The sequence below is a fragment of the Triturus cristatus genome, chromosome 10 (assembly GCF_964204655.1).
Source record: "Triturus cristatus chromosome 10, aTriCri1.1, whole genome shotgun sequence".
Taxonomy (NCBI): domain Eukaryota; kingdom Metazoa; phylum Chordata; class Amphibia; order Caudata; family Salamandridae; genus Triturus; species Triturus cristatus.
The window spans coordinates 321,013,578-321,029,720 of NC_140593.1; the positions used below are offsets into that span (position 1 = coordinate 321,013,578).

At 43.3% G+C, this 16,143-nt stretch overlaps 1 protein-coding gene across 1 annotated transcript in view; it reads right to left on the reverse strand.

The window, feature by feature from the left end:
• CUBN (cubilin) overlaps positions 1–16,143 on the reverse strand; it is a 1,289,359-nt gene that overhangs the window by 183,603 nt on the left and 1,089,613 nt on the right. The window contains exon 60 of the mRNA XM_085631507.1: positions 10,917–11,122. Within this exon, the coding sequence (XP_085487633.1) occupies positions 10,917–11,122 (206 nt within the window). The remainder of the gene's footprint in view (positions 1–10,916; positions 11,123–16,143) is intronic.

Genomic DNA, 16,143 nt, shown 5'->3' on the forward strand with positions numbered 1-16,143 from the left:
CCTGCAGGTAGTTTTGTGCCTGAATCTCTGAGGTGAATAACCTGACATTGCCCTGAAATATAACCTATAGGCGTGCAAGATTCATTAAAAAAACTTCACAGCCTTTTTTTTGGAAGGGCTAATCATTTGGCGGAGCCTCCATCTTCTTTTCACCATTGTATGGCAGAAATCCGGCCGAAATAGCTCGAGGTTTCGAGTTTGGGCCGGGATCTGCCTTTTTTTAGCATCAGTGGAAACCTATGAACCCGCTGAAAATCGGTTTCCCAATTCCAGTGTGATAGTTTGGGAAAAGCTGCTTGGAATAATTTCTGTACGAACCCACGAATATCATTTCCTTCCACGTTTTCTTCAATGCCCAGTAATCGTAAATTATTTCTGCGCTGTCTATTTTCGGATTCTTCCAATTTCCAAAGTATATCAGTCATTCTCGCATCGTTTGACGTAGTTTTTTGATCCGTGCTCTCAAGTCCAGCCTCGAGCCCCACCTCACGTTCCTCCAAAGCAGCAGTTCGTGCAACAATTTCTGAGCAAGCTTTCATTGTTTTGCGAATCGCAGCCTGAAGTTTTTTATTTGCAAGCTGCGCTCTTTTGTGTTCCTGTCGAGCCTCTACCTGCATTGATTTTAATGTAGCGTAAATGAATCCCATATAGGGAGCAGGATCCGTCTTGTTGCCAGTAGCCTTTAGGTCTTTGAACAGGGATCCATTCGAATTTCCTTCCTCAGCTCCTGCCTCTAGAATAGTGGCGGAATAGTCCCACCGCAAATGTCCAGGTTGGCTGGTGGAGAGAGAACCTCTATGTTCCAAACCAATAAAGCTCCTTTTTTTTTTAGCGATTAACTGCCCTCTTCAAGGTGTCCGTTGTTGTGGGGGGGCTATCGCTATCCTCCCGGGTAGCATCTAGTTCAGCGTTATCAGGATCACTAACATTTGTATGATCCGAGTCATCTGTTAAGGAGAAAAAGTTTTCGCCGTCCGGGGTGCTTAAGATTTTATCGCCTACTTTGGCTAAATCGGCGCTATAATCTGTAAGTTCTGCTCATTCCGCCAGTTCCAAATCGCCAGTTTGTACCTTATTGAAATTTGCCATTTCTTCCTGCCCCCGGCATTCTTTAAACCCAGTACGGATTTTGTTAACATCACCAGGTTTAACATTGGGGGTTCGGGTATTGCAGTCTCAAGAGAAACTGTGAAGGAATCCTTTCCTACGTTGCTAATATCTAAGTCTCCATCCCACACCGACAATTTATTTACTGTCTAGTCCCTGGACAGGGATTTTACCTGTTTGCCGCTTGCCCCCCTGCCAGAAAACATCCCGGACACCATCTGGGTCTGGGTCTGACTGTTGGATCATTGGAACGCTGCTCATCGCCGGGAGCTCTGCCATTGCTCTCCGCCCCCTCCTGGCTAAGCGAGCGAGTAGCGTCTAACCCCTTGGAAGCAGCCGGTCTTTTGGGAGCAGGGAGAGTTTCGGCGCCGGTCACTCCTTCTTTCACCGGGGGCTTCGTCCATGGGGCCATCCTGTGGATATTAAACCTTCTTTAAAGCCTCCCGACAAGCAGAGCCTTCAGTGGCGGCAGGTAAGTTCAATTTTTGAATCTCAGCACACCATCGACGAAAACCTCCGCTGCTCGTCGTAACAGTACTATAAAGTGTTGCGGAGCACTCATCCAGGCTCATCAGTTGTCTTTACCAACAATTCTGCAAACACAGAAGGGTTCACCAGGGTTCCCCAGGGTCTCGTTGAAGTATTTTGCACAGCGGTCAGAGAGCGACTCTCACAGCGGTCAAGCAGCCGCCATCTTGCCCCGAGTGCACATGATTTTGTAATGAAAATCATTGGCAATGACTTAAATCTACATTTCACAAGAACTATTAGTGCCACAGAGATAAACATTTTAGATTTGACAATGTATTTAAATGACAAAAAGATGACATCGAAAGTATATACGAAGCCCAATGCAGAAAATACAATATTACATGCTAGTAGCTTTCATCCATAAATGCTAAAGTGAAACATTCTGCATGAGGAACACGTACGTAGGAAGAGGAGCGGTAGTGAAATAATTTAACAAGTCATTGCACAAGCAGAGTAAGGGAGAAGACTCCAGCAGAGAGGTTATTCACATCAGGTAATTGAATATTCAAGACATAGAGGCAACAAGCAAACAAGCATTTACAGTGCAACAGGTCTCGCATTTGTGAGAGTTTAAGCTATTGACATTGTAAATGAGAATGCTTTTTATGTTTTAAAAACCAAAACATAAATAAAAGGCATTGTCATTTACAATGCCAGTAGCTTAAACTCGCGTAAATGCGAGACCTATTGCATTGCAAATGCTTGGTTTTTTTTTTTAGGCAGGGGGAGATTACATGATTTGCCCAGAATCACAAGATGTTCCCAGTCATTGCCGAGACTCAAACCCAGTTCCCCAGATTCGAGGTTGACCGTTAGGCCAACTCCTCGCCCCATGCACTGTAACTTCCCTTTAGTGTGTCCCAGGCATATCAGCTGCTCCAAAAAGCACTTCTTTGTGCTTGATGGCTTGCTCCCTCCACCCTCCGGTGTTCTTCAAGGACCCACTTGTCCTCTGGAATATGCTTCTTTTCTCAGTGTTCTTTGTCACTGGTCTTTGCATATCTGTCCTCGTCATCATCTCTCCCACATTACATCAGTATACGTCTGTATCCCTTCTTGTGATTTACTAGCCTGACCTTGAACCCTATCGGTACCTTTTATTCTGTGCTGTGTCCAATCCATCCTCGTTCTTTTGCAGATGAGGAACCAGACCTGGACACGTCACTCTAGGCAAGGCCTCAGCAGTGAGGGAATTATTCACCACCATACTTTGAAACGTGTCATTTATCCAGATCTGGGCCTCTAAAGTTTACAAACACAAACCAATGAAGTTGAGCCATAAACACAGTGCCTGAGCTGAGGATTGTTGTACTCTGCAGTGCTAGGCGCTGAGCAGTAGCATTTTCTGTTCCATGCATCCGGTCCTAGCGCCTCTCAACAGCGATCTTGTACTTTAATGGGACAGTATTGGTACTTTTCACCAGGGCCCCATGTTCCCTCAGCATTCCTGCACCTCTCAGCAGGCATCATGTTTTTTTAATAAGACAGTACCGGCACATCGCAACAAGACGTTTAGGAGTTTAGGAGTTCAGAGCAGGCGCTTGTTCTTTTACCAGGAAAGTGCTGTTTTGTATCAGCCGGGCTCCTGTCCCTTTAATAGAAGAGTGCCAGCCTTTTTTAGCAGTAGGCTGCGACCTGTCCCTTTAATAGAACCGTGCCAGTCCTTCTCAGCAGGGCTCCTGTCCCTTTAATAGAAGAGTGCCAGCCCTTCTCAGCAGTACGCTGAGGCCTGTCCCTTTAATAGAACTGTGCCAGCCCTTCTCAGCGGGCTCCTGTCCCTTTAATAGAACCGTGGATCCCTTTTTTGTGGGGCAGTACCGGCATTTCTCATCAGGGTGCAATTCCATTTAGTGGGACCGTACCAGGGCTCCTTCTCAGTATGGTCTATGTTTTTAGGTCTCGCCTGACCCAGTGCATGCGCTGGTCTGGCGAGACTGATTGAGAGGGCTCCAAAAAGTGCTACCAGGCCAGCCTAGAGCTACAGTGCATGTGCGTGGGCGCGCGCGCCACTTTTACCGCGATTACTTTCACTTTAGCGGCCACACGGCCGCTTTGATGTTTGATCGCTATCGCGATCACTTTCACTTTTGCGGCCGCACGGCCGCTTGGCATAGCCAATAGGTCTCGCTTTTGGGACCTTATAGTGTTTAGTTACGCAACTGTTGCATGGCTAAACACTTATAAAGTCCCAAAGGCGAGACCTATTGTCTATGCCAATGCTTGTTTAATAGGACAGCAGTTAGTTTAATGGGCAGAAGGGCTCCTGTATGTTTTTTTTTATTTCAGAGTAAAGGCACTTCTCCACAGGGCCTCGCCCCTTACGTCCAGCGCATACCAGCGCCGCATCAGCCGGCAGATTTCTGGATACTGATGAGAAATGCTGAGCTCTGACAGCTAGTGATGGGAGGACAAGCCTGCACCCGCACGGCGAGGCACTGAGTGCAGCCGCCTTAGTGCTTGGAAAGATGTCTCACAGGTTACAGACCATGGAAAGTGAGAGTGCATTCCTTGGAGGCTGGGGGGGATCATCGCCAGTGAGGCTTAACGAGGCTGTCAGTCTCCAGGGGCCTTCCCCAGAAGCAGAGGGCCGTAAAACACATGCAGGAATGTAGGAACTGCAAGTGGGATTGCACACGAGTGGATTCGAGTTCCTGCATGGATTGGAGTCTTGACTCATATAATTGTACTGCCGTTTCTAAGCGCTGTAACTGGTGCTAATATTAACAACCTTAATAGTCCTCAGTATTACAGCCCCGGAACGATAACAGGCTGAGCACCCTTGATGAGATTTCATCCAGTGATCTTAAAATTTCAGTGAGAAGCGTTCATCTCGCTGAGCCATCAGGCCTCTCTGTGTTTGAATTGCCTATGTGTGTACCAGGTGACAAGCCCTAAATTGCCTTGGACAGCTACAGTGCTCTACTCACCAGAGTGTGCGACACCAACTCCCCCACCCCTCCCCCCCACGCGCCTTCCCTAATTACTCAGCTTACGTTTGCGCAACGACCTTGGATACAGCAAGTCAATTTAATCACTTTCTCATGCACGAATTCAGGCAGAAACCAGATAACATCGAAAACAGGAACTCTACATTCTTGTCGGCACGTTTCGTCATTCCAATTTTGGAATGTGAGTCTGCATAACGGGCGATCAGTACAACGCATGCATTCTCCTTGAGTTCTGCAACTTAAGGCACCCACGGTGCCAAAAGCCTTATTTATCTTATATGGCTTTGCCCTTCTGAAAAACAGAAATCGATAACACTCGGGGATCCGAGGCGCTACTGGGAGAAAACGAACGTCTCAAGATGGCAACTCTTTTGAAATATCTTGCAGCCTTGCGCAGTATTCCACGTGACCCCTACCTCAAGGCACATAGAAGTCAGGCTTTTCATCTAATACATTTCTATATCAATTGCATCTGACTCACAACTGTCAACAAAAGCAATGGAGGGGTGAAGGCAAAAACAATCTCGGCAGGATTTGAAATGCATTGGGCTCTCGCTGAGCATTTACATTGCAGCGAAATCCAGACTGAAGGACATATGTCATATTTTTGGACAGTTTCAAACCACCGTTAAACCATTAGTTGGTTGAAAAACAATAGCGTGCAGAAAGAATATTGCTTAAGCCAAAGAATCAATACATGCTGAAAAGAGCCTGAGGTCCTCAGAACTCATTCGATTGCGGCCACGGAATGAAAACAACATTTATCCAACAAGCGCGGTCCCAAAAGTGAAAGAGGACCGCGCTGCAGCCGGAGCATGGGGATTTCTTGTCTTTATGGGGCCATGTGGTTCAAACACATGGCCCCATAAAGATAAGAAAGTGCTTTGCGACAGACGCAAAGCAGGCCACCAAGTCCGTCTCGGAGGCCAAATGGCGTCTACAGAAAACCCTCATTTCCAATGGCAGGCCACCGTTTAGTATAAACGGTGACGCCAGCCAATGGAAATGAGGGGCAGAGCTTAAAGCCCCCTTCTGAAATGTCCTTCATTACAAGAGTTCTCGCAGAGCAAGCAGCACGCTGCACTGCAACGCTACACGCGAGACCTAAAAAGAGACTGCTCTTTGAGAGAAAGAAAAAAGATAGCTCTGTCACATGGTACACTAGGTTCATTACCACATGTTGCAGTGAAGAAGTTCAACTTAAAAGAATTTGTACCAATATTGGAATGTGGTGAAGAATAAGCCTATAATGTCTGCATTAATACCCAGAAGACCAAGTATAACACACAGAAGGGCCAGTTCAATGAAGGATGACCTAGTAAAATTGAGCCTAAATATGGATGTTAATTCAAACTTGTTACAAAGAAGTAGGGATTTTATAAAGTGCAGCAAGTGTAAAGTCTGCCCGTGCGGAAAAAACAGAACTGAATTTTTCTCTTCGCTGACAGGAAAACCTATTAAAACTTTAGGAGCATATAATTGGACAACAGATCATGCTGTGTATTTACAGACTTGCCTGTGTGCCCTACTTTACATAGGGAGTACCATTCATTAAGTCCGTAAGAGGATTTTGAAACATGTTAGGGCAATACAAAATATAATTAGAACATAACCAGTGGAAAGACATTTTGAGTAAGCCCATGCAGATGATGAGAAGATGCTACGATATTATGTCATAGATGCTGTACTAGGCACTACAGAGGGGGGCATAGGGAAAAGGAGTTGGGAAAATGTGAGTCTAAGTACATCATTGAGCTGGACAGCAATATCTGGGGGTGGGGGGTCTCAATATGGACAAAGATGTGTACACACATTTGTAATGTCGCTACTTCAGAATCAGGGAATACATGCTGTGATGACAGATAGGAAAAGCTCATTAGCTCATCTGGACTCTTTAAATAGGGAACAAAAGATACTGGGTGTAATTGTTTTGATGTATATAAAATAGTTTTGCTGATATTTTAAATGAGACTTTGACCCTATCTGGTAATATGTATGGAAGGTTAGCATGTAAAAAAACAGAAATTGACATTTTGTTGCAACAGAAATTAGGGTGAGCACAGACTTGTGCTTTATCAAAAAATATCTAATTGAGAGTTGCTGAATATTCACAATGAAAAAGAATGCATTGTAAAATAATTGTTTCATTTATGTACTGAGATTCATTGCACTTTGCACCTTAATGATGATACAATTGTGAATGCATTGTGGTATGTTTTTTGTTTTCATGATTTGGTAATCATGTGTGCACATTTAAACAAAGGGAATCATGGCGTCCTCTATTTGTGAGCAAGGCTGGTTTCATGGTCAAAACACGTTATAACAGCCTGTAAATAAAAACATTCCTGTTGCAGCTTCTGTGTGTTGGCACCTGTTTGCAGATAAAAACAGATAAACACACACACAAACACAGCATAACAAGTCATTTAAATATTTGAAGACAATTGTGAATTAAACATTACAAAGGTCACTGGAAGGGACTTCCAAGTATTTAAATCATTCCAGTTCTAATCTTCACTCCTCTTTCTTCTGCAGTCTCTTGGTTAGACACTTATCTCCTTTTTCTCCTGATATCTTTCTGGACAGTTTCTAACAGTATGCTGGAATGATTACTTTTTATTACTTAGTTGTGTAAAGCAGATGCTTTAGAACATTTGTGGCATTTCTTATTCATGCCTCAGTACCTTTCTTTGCACTTTGTAGGAATTCTCGGATTGGTTTAATTTTATTTGCATAGTTACCAAAAACCATTGCAATACAAAAGTCAATCAATTAAATCGTTAATACGCGTTCATGTCTGCTAAAAAAATCCTTTGCAGACCTTAGACAACTAAAATTAACTCTTCATAAAATGTTCTATTGTTACTTCTTTGCGGATAGAGGTAGCTACATTGTCAATTTTCACCCATCTCTTCCCGTCCGGCCTAAAGCCAGGACAGTTACAAAGTTCTCTTAGTGCAAAAGTGCTTGAAATATATTCAAAATGCTAATCTCGTGTTTCTTCCCAGCATGATTTACTCCTGCTTGGTAAAATTGATCAGGGCTCCGTATGAAGTTTAACTTGGCCCCCTTTAAAATGTAAACTGCCTAATAAATACAGTTGAGTAAGACATATTTACTGCATGATTGATGTGGCCCAGTACTTTAAGGGCAAACAGTATTACAATGTTATGGATGTACAGATTTGTGATTGGCGTGTTTGTTAAAATCTTCTTTTGTGTTCTTGCAAATTTGCGGGCATGGCATTTTACTTGGAAAATGTATAGTTTGATTACTAGGTGGAAGTAGTGCATCGTGAGGCCCAGAACTCGCTGCGGTTAAGGTTTAAAGTTGTTCCGAGAAATCTTCCTAGGTTGTAAACTCATCCATTAATCCAGCACTTTTTTTTCACCAGTCTCAGAAACTGCATTATCAGATTGATTTTTTCAACTTCCTCTATTTGGTCATTATGATCAAATTCTAAATGTTCTAATAAACATTGCACATTAAAAATAAAGTTAATATACAAGAGCTGTGCTATTTTTTTACCACTAAACAGGCAGCCACAAGTTATGGTATCTTGCAGACAACAGGGTCATGATTTGAATGGTGCAGCAGGTGCAGTAGCACCAGGCCCAAACGTTGTCAGAACTCCTCTAAACACATAATATTTCTATATTTGACAACTAAACAGGCAGTCACAATTGCAGTTACCTTGCAGTTAAAAGGGACTTGATTTCAATGGTACAGCAGGTGCAGTGGCACCAGGGACAAAAGTTGTCATTACTCCACTAAACACCAAATATTGCTATATTTTACCACTAAACATGCAGTCACGAGTGCGGTTGTCTTGCAGGCAAAAGGTTCATTATTTGAATGGTGCAGCAGTGGCACCAGGACAAAAAGCTCAAGGTGTCCCACTAAATACTGATTATTGCTATATTTTACAATTAAACAGGCAGTCACAAGTGCAGTTATCTTTCAGGCACTATGGTCAAGAATTGAATGGTGCAGCAAGTGTGGTGGCACCAGGGCCAAAAGTTGTCTGAACTCCTCTAAACACCTAATATTTCTATATTTTACTTCTAAACAGGCAGTCATAATTGCAGTTACCTTGCAGTTGAAAGAGGAAACATTTAAATGGTGCAGCAGGTGCAGTGGCACCAGGGCCAAACGTTGTTATAACTCCACTAAACACCAAATATTGCTATATTTTACTACTAAGCAGACAGTGATACGTTCAGTTATCTTTCAGGCAACTGGGTCATTATTTGAATGGTGCAGTGGCACTGTGCCCAAAAGTTGTCCGAACTCCTCTAAACACCTAATATTGCTATATTTTAAAACTAAACATGCAGTCATGAGTACAGTTATCTACCAAGCATTAGGGTTATGATTTCAATAGTGCAGTAGGTGCAGTGGCACTGGGACCAAAAGGTCCAGGCACCCCACTAAACCCCAAATATTGCTATATTGTATTCCTAAACAGGATACAACAAGTGCAGTTACCTTGCATACAACAGGGTCATGATTTGAATGGTGCATCAGGTGAAGTAGCACTGAGCCCAAAAATAGTCAGAACTCTCCTAAACACATATTATTGCTATATTTGACTACTAAACAGGCAGTAGTCACAATTGCAGTTACCTTGCAATTAAAAGGGATTTGATTTGAATGGTGCAGCAGGTGCAGTTGCACTGGGGCAACAGCTCTAGGGACCCCACTAAACCCAGATTATTGCTAAACTTTACTACTAAGCAAGACAGTCACAAGTGCATTTATCTAGCAGGGATTAGGCTCACGATTTGAATGATGTAGCAGGTTCAGTAGCACCAGGACCAACATCTCTAGGCACCCCACTAAACACCTAATATTGCTATATTTTACTACTAAACAGGCAGAAACGAGTGCAGTTACTTTGCAAACAACAGGGTCATGATTTGAATGGTGCAGTGGCATCAGACTCAAATGTTGTCAGAACTCCTCTAAACTCATAATATTGCTATATTTTCTTCTATACAGGCGGACACAATTGCACTTATCTTGCAGTTAAAAGGGGCTTGATTTGAATGGTGCACCAGGTGCAGTGGCACTGGGGCCAAAAAGCTCTAGGGACCCCAATAAACATAGAATATTGATAAACTTTACTACTAAACAAGACAGTCACAAGTGCATTTATCTAGCAGGCGACAGGGATTTCAATTGTGCTGCAGGTGCAGTGGCACCAGTGCCAAAAGTTGTCACAACTCTAAACACTAAATATTGCTATGTTTAACTACTAAATAAGCCGCGACAAGTGTAGTTACCGTGCAGGCACTAGGATCAATATTTCAAGGGTGCAGCTGGTGCAGTGACACCGGGGCCCAAAGCTCTAGGATCCCCTTTAAACACCAAATAAAAGCAATATTTTACTTCTAAACAAGCAGTCACACGTGCAGTTACCTTTCAGGCAACAGGGTCATGATTTGAATGATGCAGCAGGCGCAGTGGTACCGGGGCCAAAAGTTCTAATATCTCCTCTAAACACTAAGCATTGCTATATTTTACTACTAAACAGAGAATTGCAGTTATCTTGCAGGCATTAGAGGCATGATTTGAATGGTGCAGCAGGTGCAGCAGGTGCAGAGGTGCAGGGCAAAAAGTTGGCAGAGCTCCTCTATACATATAATATTGCTATTACATCAATTCATTCTATTATTTCCCTCCTTCATTCCTTTTTTCAAAATGTTGCTATTACTTACCTGCGCTATACCACTAGTAGCAGCACAATATATTGGCTTTTTGTACATAAATAAGTCACAAAACTTTAACAGACTTCCTGTAACTTATATTGTACAACTACTCAGCAAACTACAACTTACAACAAAAAACTGCTTATTATTAATCACATATGTGAAGGATAATGCATTTACCAATCCTTGTTTTACTGGCTGCAGCTGTTCGTTCAGTGATGGGACCCAAATGGGGCGGGTGGAGGGGGGAAGGACAATTACAGATTAGGAACCTGCCCCGCTAGGCCTCCAGCGACGCCACTATGTGCCCCTTACCTTCAACTGAACTCATACCTCAGCAAGTGGAAACTATGGGCTTATTTACAAACCCCTTGCGCCGCCGGACCGTCACTTCAACATCGGACGAAGTGATGTATGGGCAGCGCAAGGGGCTTGTAAATAAGCCCCATAGGGCCTTGATAATACCCCTCGTACTAGTCAATAACGCTACATTAGCTTTTCCATTTCTTATTATACACCAATGAAATAGCACATGTGCACTCTTTCTACTACAGTGAGGCAGCCCACACAGCCAGTTCTTTCTGTCTCCTTTCATCACACCTCGATTCTCTGCTCTTACCCTCACATAGTCGTATATACAGTTGCCTCCTGATGCCGCCTCCAGTACAAAGGCCGAGAAGGTGAAGTTGATGAACTTGTTGGCGGGTGCCGCGATGGTCCACACACAGTTCAGGTTGTTGTCGTACTTCCCGTCACGGTTGGCATCTGGCGAGCTGAGGCTACCGCTGGGGGTTGTCAGGTAGCCGCCACACCCGTGCTGCAGGCCTGCAACACAAGCAGAGAATGGTCATGTCCAGTGCTTTAAATGGGAAACAATAAGTGCAGGTACTCATTAATATGAGCTAGAGGTGTGGCAAGTGGGCGGGGCTAAGGGCAAGATATGATGATACATAATGACTTCTGTAGCAGTTGCAGCACATATCAAAACACATGAGAAATGCATTTATGTAAACAAAACAGGTTAACTCATTACACAAAATGAAAGCCAAGCAGGATGATATGTTAACAGATCCTTGTTTTGTAATATTTGCTGCTTCTTAATGCCATAATGTTATTTTTTGTTGTTTGGCACAATACTATATACTCTCAAGTGTACACACACACAGAAACAAGCAGACATGTACACAAAAGCATTCCACATATTCCCTTTAAAATATTTCCTGAGTGTCCTGATTCTCCTACTCTTTTTCTCACTTTTCTCACACGCAAAAACAGGCATACAGAAGTTGGCAAGCACACAGACATAAGCACTCACACAAAGTCTCAGGTGAGATTAAAGCCATTTTAAACTTATTGCCTCCCATGGATTTCTTGCCACTGTCCATGTGCTGCCTCCAAACATGTGTTTGCCCAAATGCACACAATAGTGTGAATGTGATTAGCAGCATAGGGCTTAAAGGGCCCTCCACTGTCAAACACAGTGTGATGGTGAACACAGGGATATCATTTAAACACCTGATGGAGAGAGGTGGGGAGCAGGCTAAAGCACTTTCAGCTGAAGTGAATGGTCGTTGTGCCCCTGATCGACGGTGCAGGGTCTGTCTAGACCCTGCACTGTTAACCACAGCATGACGCAAGGCAAGTCCTCTCAGACCCCTGCTGTCTCAGGGCATTCAAATGGTTGCTGCTGGAATCTCCAGCAGGGACTCTGCAAAAGGCTTCTGTGCTTACAAGCTCATGAGCAGCAGGGCATCTACCTTGTGCTAGAAGAGATACCTAACCAGTGGCGGCTGGTGAAATTGTTGTTTGTGTTAAAGTACACAGAGCAGGCAGGGCATGAAGCAAGTGCATCGCTAGCGCCAAGGTACGCCTGCCAGAGGACAGGCCAGGCTTGAGCAGGAGCTTTCACCTATTTGAAATTAAAAGCAAACGTGGCTGAAAAACAGTGCACAACCACACTTTTGGTTATACACGTTTTCTTAACAACATTATGTGATTAGGAAACAGTGATGCCGTGTTTTTCAGTCATTAAATAGACACCACAACACATCACAATTTAATAAAAAGAATAATAAGGGAGACTCGCACTTTTTCTTAACTTGTAGCTGTCATCACAACATGTAAACAGTAATTAACATGCTGTGATTGCTGCTGCAGTCGTAGATAGTTTTCTTTACTTAAAACAAACTGAGCAATTTGAAGGTATGTATGAAGCTAGTAGAGGCAGAGTTTACGTGAACCAGGTAACAAGAGCACTTGTGAGCCAGTCCAGCCAACGAGAAGTACCTGCGACAGCAACAGAACACGTGCATTGCAGCACTCCTTGTCTTCAGAATCGTGAGAAGTCAAAAGTGAAATGGGCCGCACTTGGCCCCTCAGGACTCAAAAAACCACATAAACAGTGCCTGCATTTTCAAAGTAGACACCAACTCTTAACAACGTTCCCCTGTGTCTGCCCCTCCCTTCTCCATTAGATGAATGAAGCTCTGCGGACCCAGCCTTGAGCCAGAGCAGTAAACGCCCTAAATGAAGCATATGCCTCACCGATAAAACTGGTCACGCCTACCACAGTGATGTCACTGCCCGGTGTGTGCCTTCAAGGCGAAAATCTTACTCGTTCAGCACATGCGCAAATACAGGCCCACTCTTCAACCACACAGAAAGAACTCCTTCATCCCAACACAGCTATTGTCTTTTTAAGTAGAGCTGCTAATTCATTCCCATCCCCTCCCCCATGTTAGTGGGGTGATGCCCTTCACGTCCTTTAACACTAGCCGCTGCTGTAAAATGAAACCTAACCGGAGCCTGCAGTGCCATCTATTAGCGTACCGGTACTCTCCCTGGCTAAAGAGAAGTGCCGGTACTGACGGCCAGAAAATTCGGAAGGACCGGCACTTAGTACCGGTGAGTACCGGCCCATTTAAAGCACTGGGCTCATGTCAATGTGAATTCCTAAGAGGCATAACTAACGTTAGATGTTTTCTCCGTTGCAGCCAGTGCGGGACCTGCTTGGTATTGCAGCATTCACCAGAATGTAATTAGACATTTTTTATTTTGTTTGCTTTTATTTAAGAATCGCTCGCCATGAAGTATTCCAGTCACTACTGTAAGAGAGAAACACGCTTTCAAGTTCATAGCATGTGATGATGCATGTATATGTATCTTTATGGAGGGAGTAAACCTCTCCCACAGGGCGCGAGGCACTCTGCACGCCTAGAGCAATCCACACATTTGACGGATAAGAGGCTTTTACACTAATTTTCCAAGCTCCATGTTTTATGGTGAAACGATAAGACAAATACAACAGCCCATATCCACAGGTTTGGACGTTGCCGACACCACAGTTAGATGGTAGCTCTGGTTGTCTACGACACATGTTGGCCATTTTCAGAACCAATAAGACATATCCATCAAACAACGAATTTAATGAAACCACACTTTACATCTGTATTCAGTGGTGCCTGAACACAGAGCGACAGCTATACAAAGGGAGAGAGAGAGGAAGAAGAAACACAGATGTCATTCTGAGCTTTGTGCTTTGCTTCAGCATGGTCTCTCTTCTTGAGCCTGCAGAGGGAGCTCAAACATTACAAGTGACCTTAAACATATTGGCATGTGACTTTCAGCAACACTATTCCCACTACATTTCGGTTCTTTAGTTATCGCGTTCCGGAACATTGATTTACACACGAGTGATTGTCATCAGTACTTTAAATGGGCCGGTACTATCCGGTACTGAGTACCGGCACCTTTTTATTTTGAGGAGTACCTACCTGCACTTTTCAAGAGTGACGTAATACTTTTAATTGGACAGTACCTCTCAGAAACAAGCAGGTACTGTGGTACAGGGTACCCGCACTTCTATTTTTCCACTTCAAGCACTGTTTGCCACAGTCTGTGCTCTGATTGTGAGATCATAGTGACATTAGCACCCAGGCCCGGTTCTAGCGGGTGGGCCAGGCCCACCCCAACATGAGTCTGGCCCACCAAAACATGAACCTTGGCCCTCGCAGCTGAGACAGCTTCCCGGGCACCCGCACAGCCGCACTCGAGCACTTCACAGGTCTTTAAAAGACCATTTACGTGTTAATGAGGCTTTATTGTTTTTTGCCCCCTTCTTAGAGCCCCTGCAGCTCCGCTCTGCATATTGCTGGAAGAATCAGCTGCCCCCCCCCCCCTCCGAAATTTGGCTGTAGTTGCGCCTCTGTAGCAGAGACCCTCTGCTGTTTAAAATGTGGGAGGCAGTTATTTACCCGCATTTGGTGAGGAAAGTTTCCTCAAGGTGGGAAGTGGCGTATTTTCAAAAGATGCTTAAGATCTTCTGGAGGATTTTCTTTTAATTAAGAACCGTGGCTTGTGCCAGCTCTGCTGTAGCAAATGCTCAGCTCCTAATGACCTTTAAACAGACTTGCTTTATTTAATTACAGCCAATCACTTGGTGGAAAGTGGAATAGTCTGTGATCTGCGTGTGGAAACCAAAACTGAATGTGTTCTCCTTGTGTAAAGTAACTGGTGCTGAGGCAATAATAAGGCAACATTAAACGTGAAATAAGCACAGAAAGTTGATAGTATACCATTACATGCCCCTGCTATGAAATGGCTTCAAGGTTAGATTATTTTTTGGTATTTAGAAATATTTGACCTAGTGAACTATGAGTTGTCTGATGTACTTGGGAAAAATGCTTCTAGTTCACCAGGCCAGGATCTCACGGATATGGTGGAGTGCAGATAGGGCTGAAAATGAAAAGCAAGCTAGGAAAGGCAATAGTTGCCAGCCCAGGGACCATGCAGAGGTGCCCATTGCCACCATTACTATTTGCCCTATATACTGAGCTGTTCGCCTCAAAGATGTCGACAGAAAGTGCCGTACAGAGTTGCCTCTTGAGAGGGTATACAATCTAAATATATGCTGATGATTTAGTACTATACTTACAGCAAGAACAATGAAAAAGAAAATGTATTTAGTGTTATTCAAGAATTTCCATTTGCATAATTTCAGTAATTTGGAGTAAATATTGTTTTTTTCCTTAAAGACAAAAATGTTACGTCAATTGCAGTGATGGGGTCAGAAGATTTATCCAGAGATAGGTAGAATTTACTTAATTAGGATCACCATTCTATCCAAACAATCAATTTTATTTCAAACGATTCCATATATCCTTACTAAGAAATTCCATTCAGAGCAAAATGGGGTAAATACCAGATGTAAATGGTGTAGCAAAAAAAGGCAGAATGAGTTGCAAAAACGAAGTAGTACAACATTTTGTGCTCACTCCGCGCTGCCAGATATTTAAAAAATAATACACAGCAGATCCACTTGGCTCTGAAATGATTCATGTAGATGAAAATGGACCAATTTATTTACAGTGGCATTTTAAAAGAAATAATTGACCAAGAAGATATGAAAAGCCTCAAAACCAAGAATAATTTAAAAAAAGGTTTGCTATAGAACATTGTTTATTTATTAATGAATATATGGAAATATTGTTGAAGTATTAAAGATCCCCAGCTACATGAGCAAACTCATCACTTTGTGTAAATAATGTAAAAAGTGTTCTAGATATGATTCGTGAATCGTGCCAGCACCTTTTTTAAATATAAATATCTCAAAAACTATAGGACAGATTTACATCAACTGAAAATACATGCTTTCTGACTAACATTCTACTTTCATGGCAGCTTTGGTGGTTAAAATGCGTAGAGTTGCTTGCCCTATCGGACCACTGTGTTATATATATATATATATATATACCCACACACACACACACACACACACACACACACACACACACACACACACACTCGCACACACACACACATGCATGCACGCAGGCACGCACGCGCAC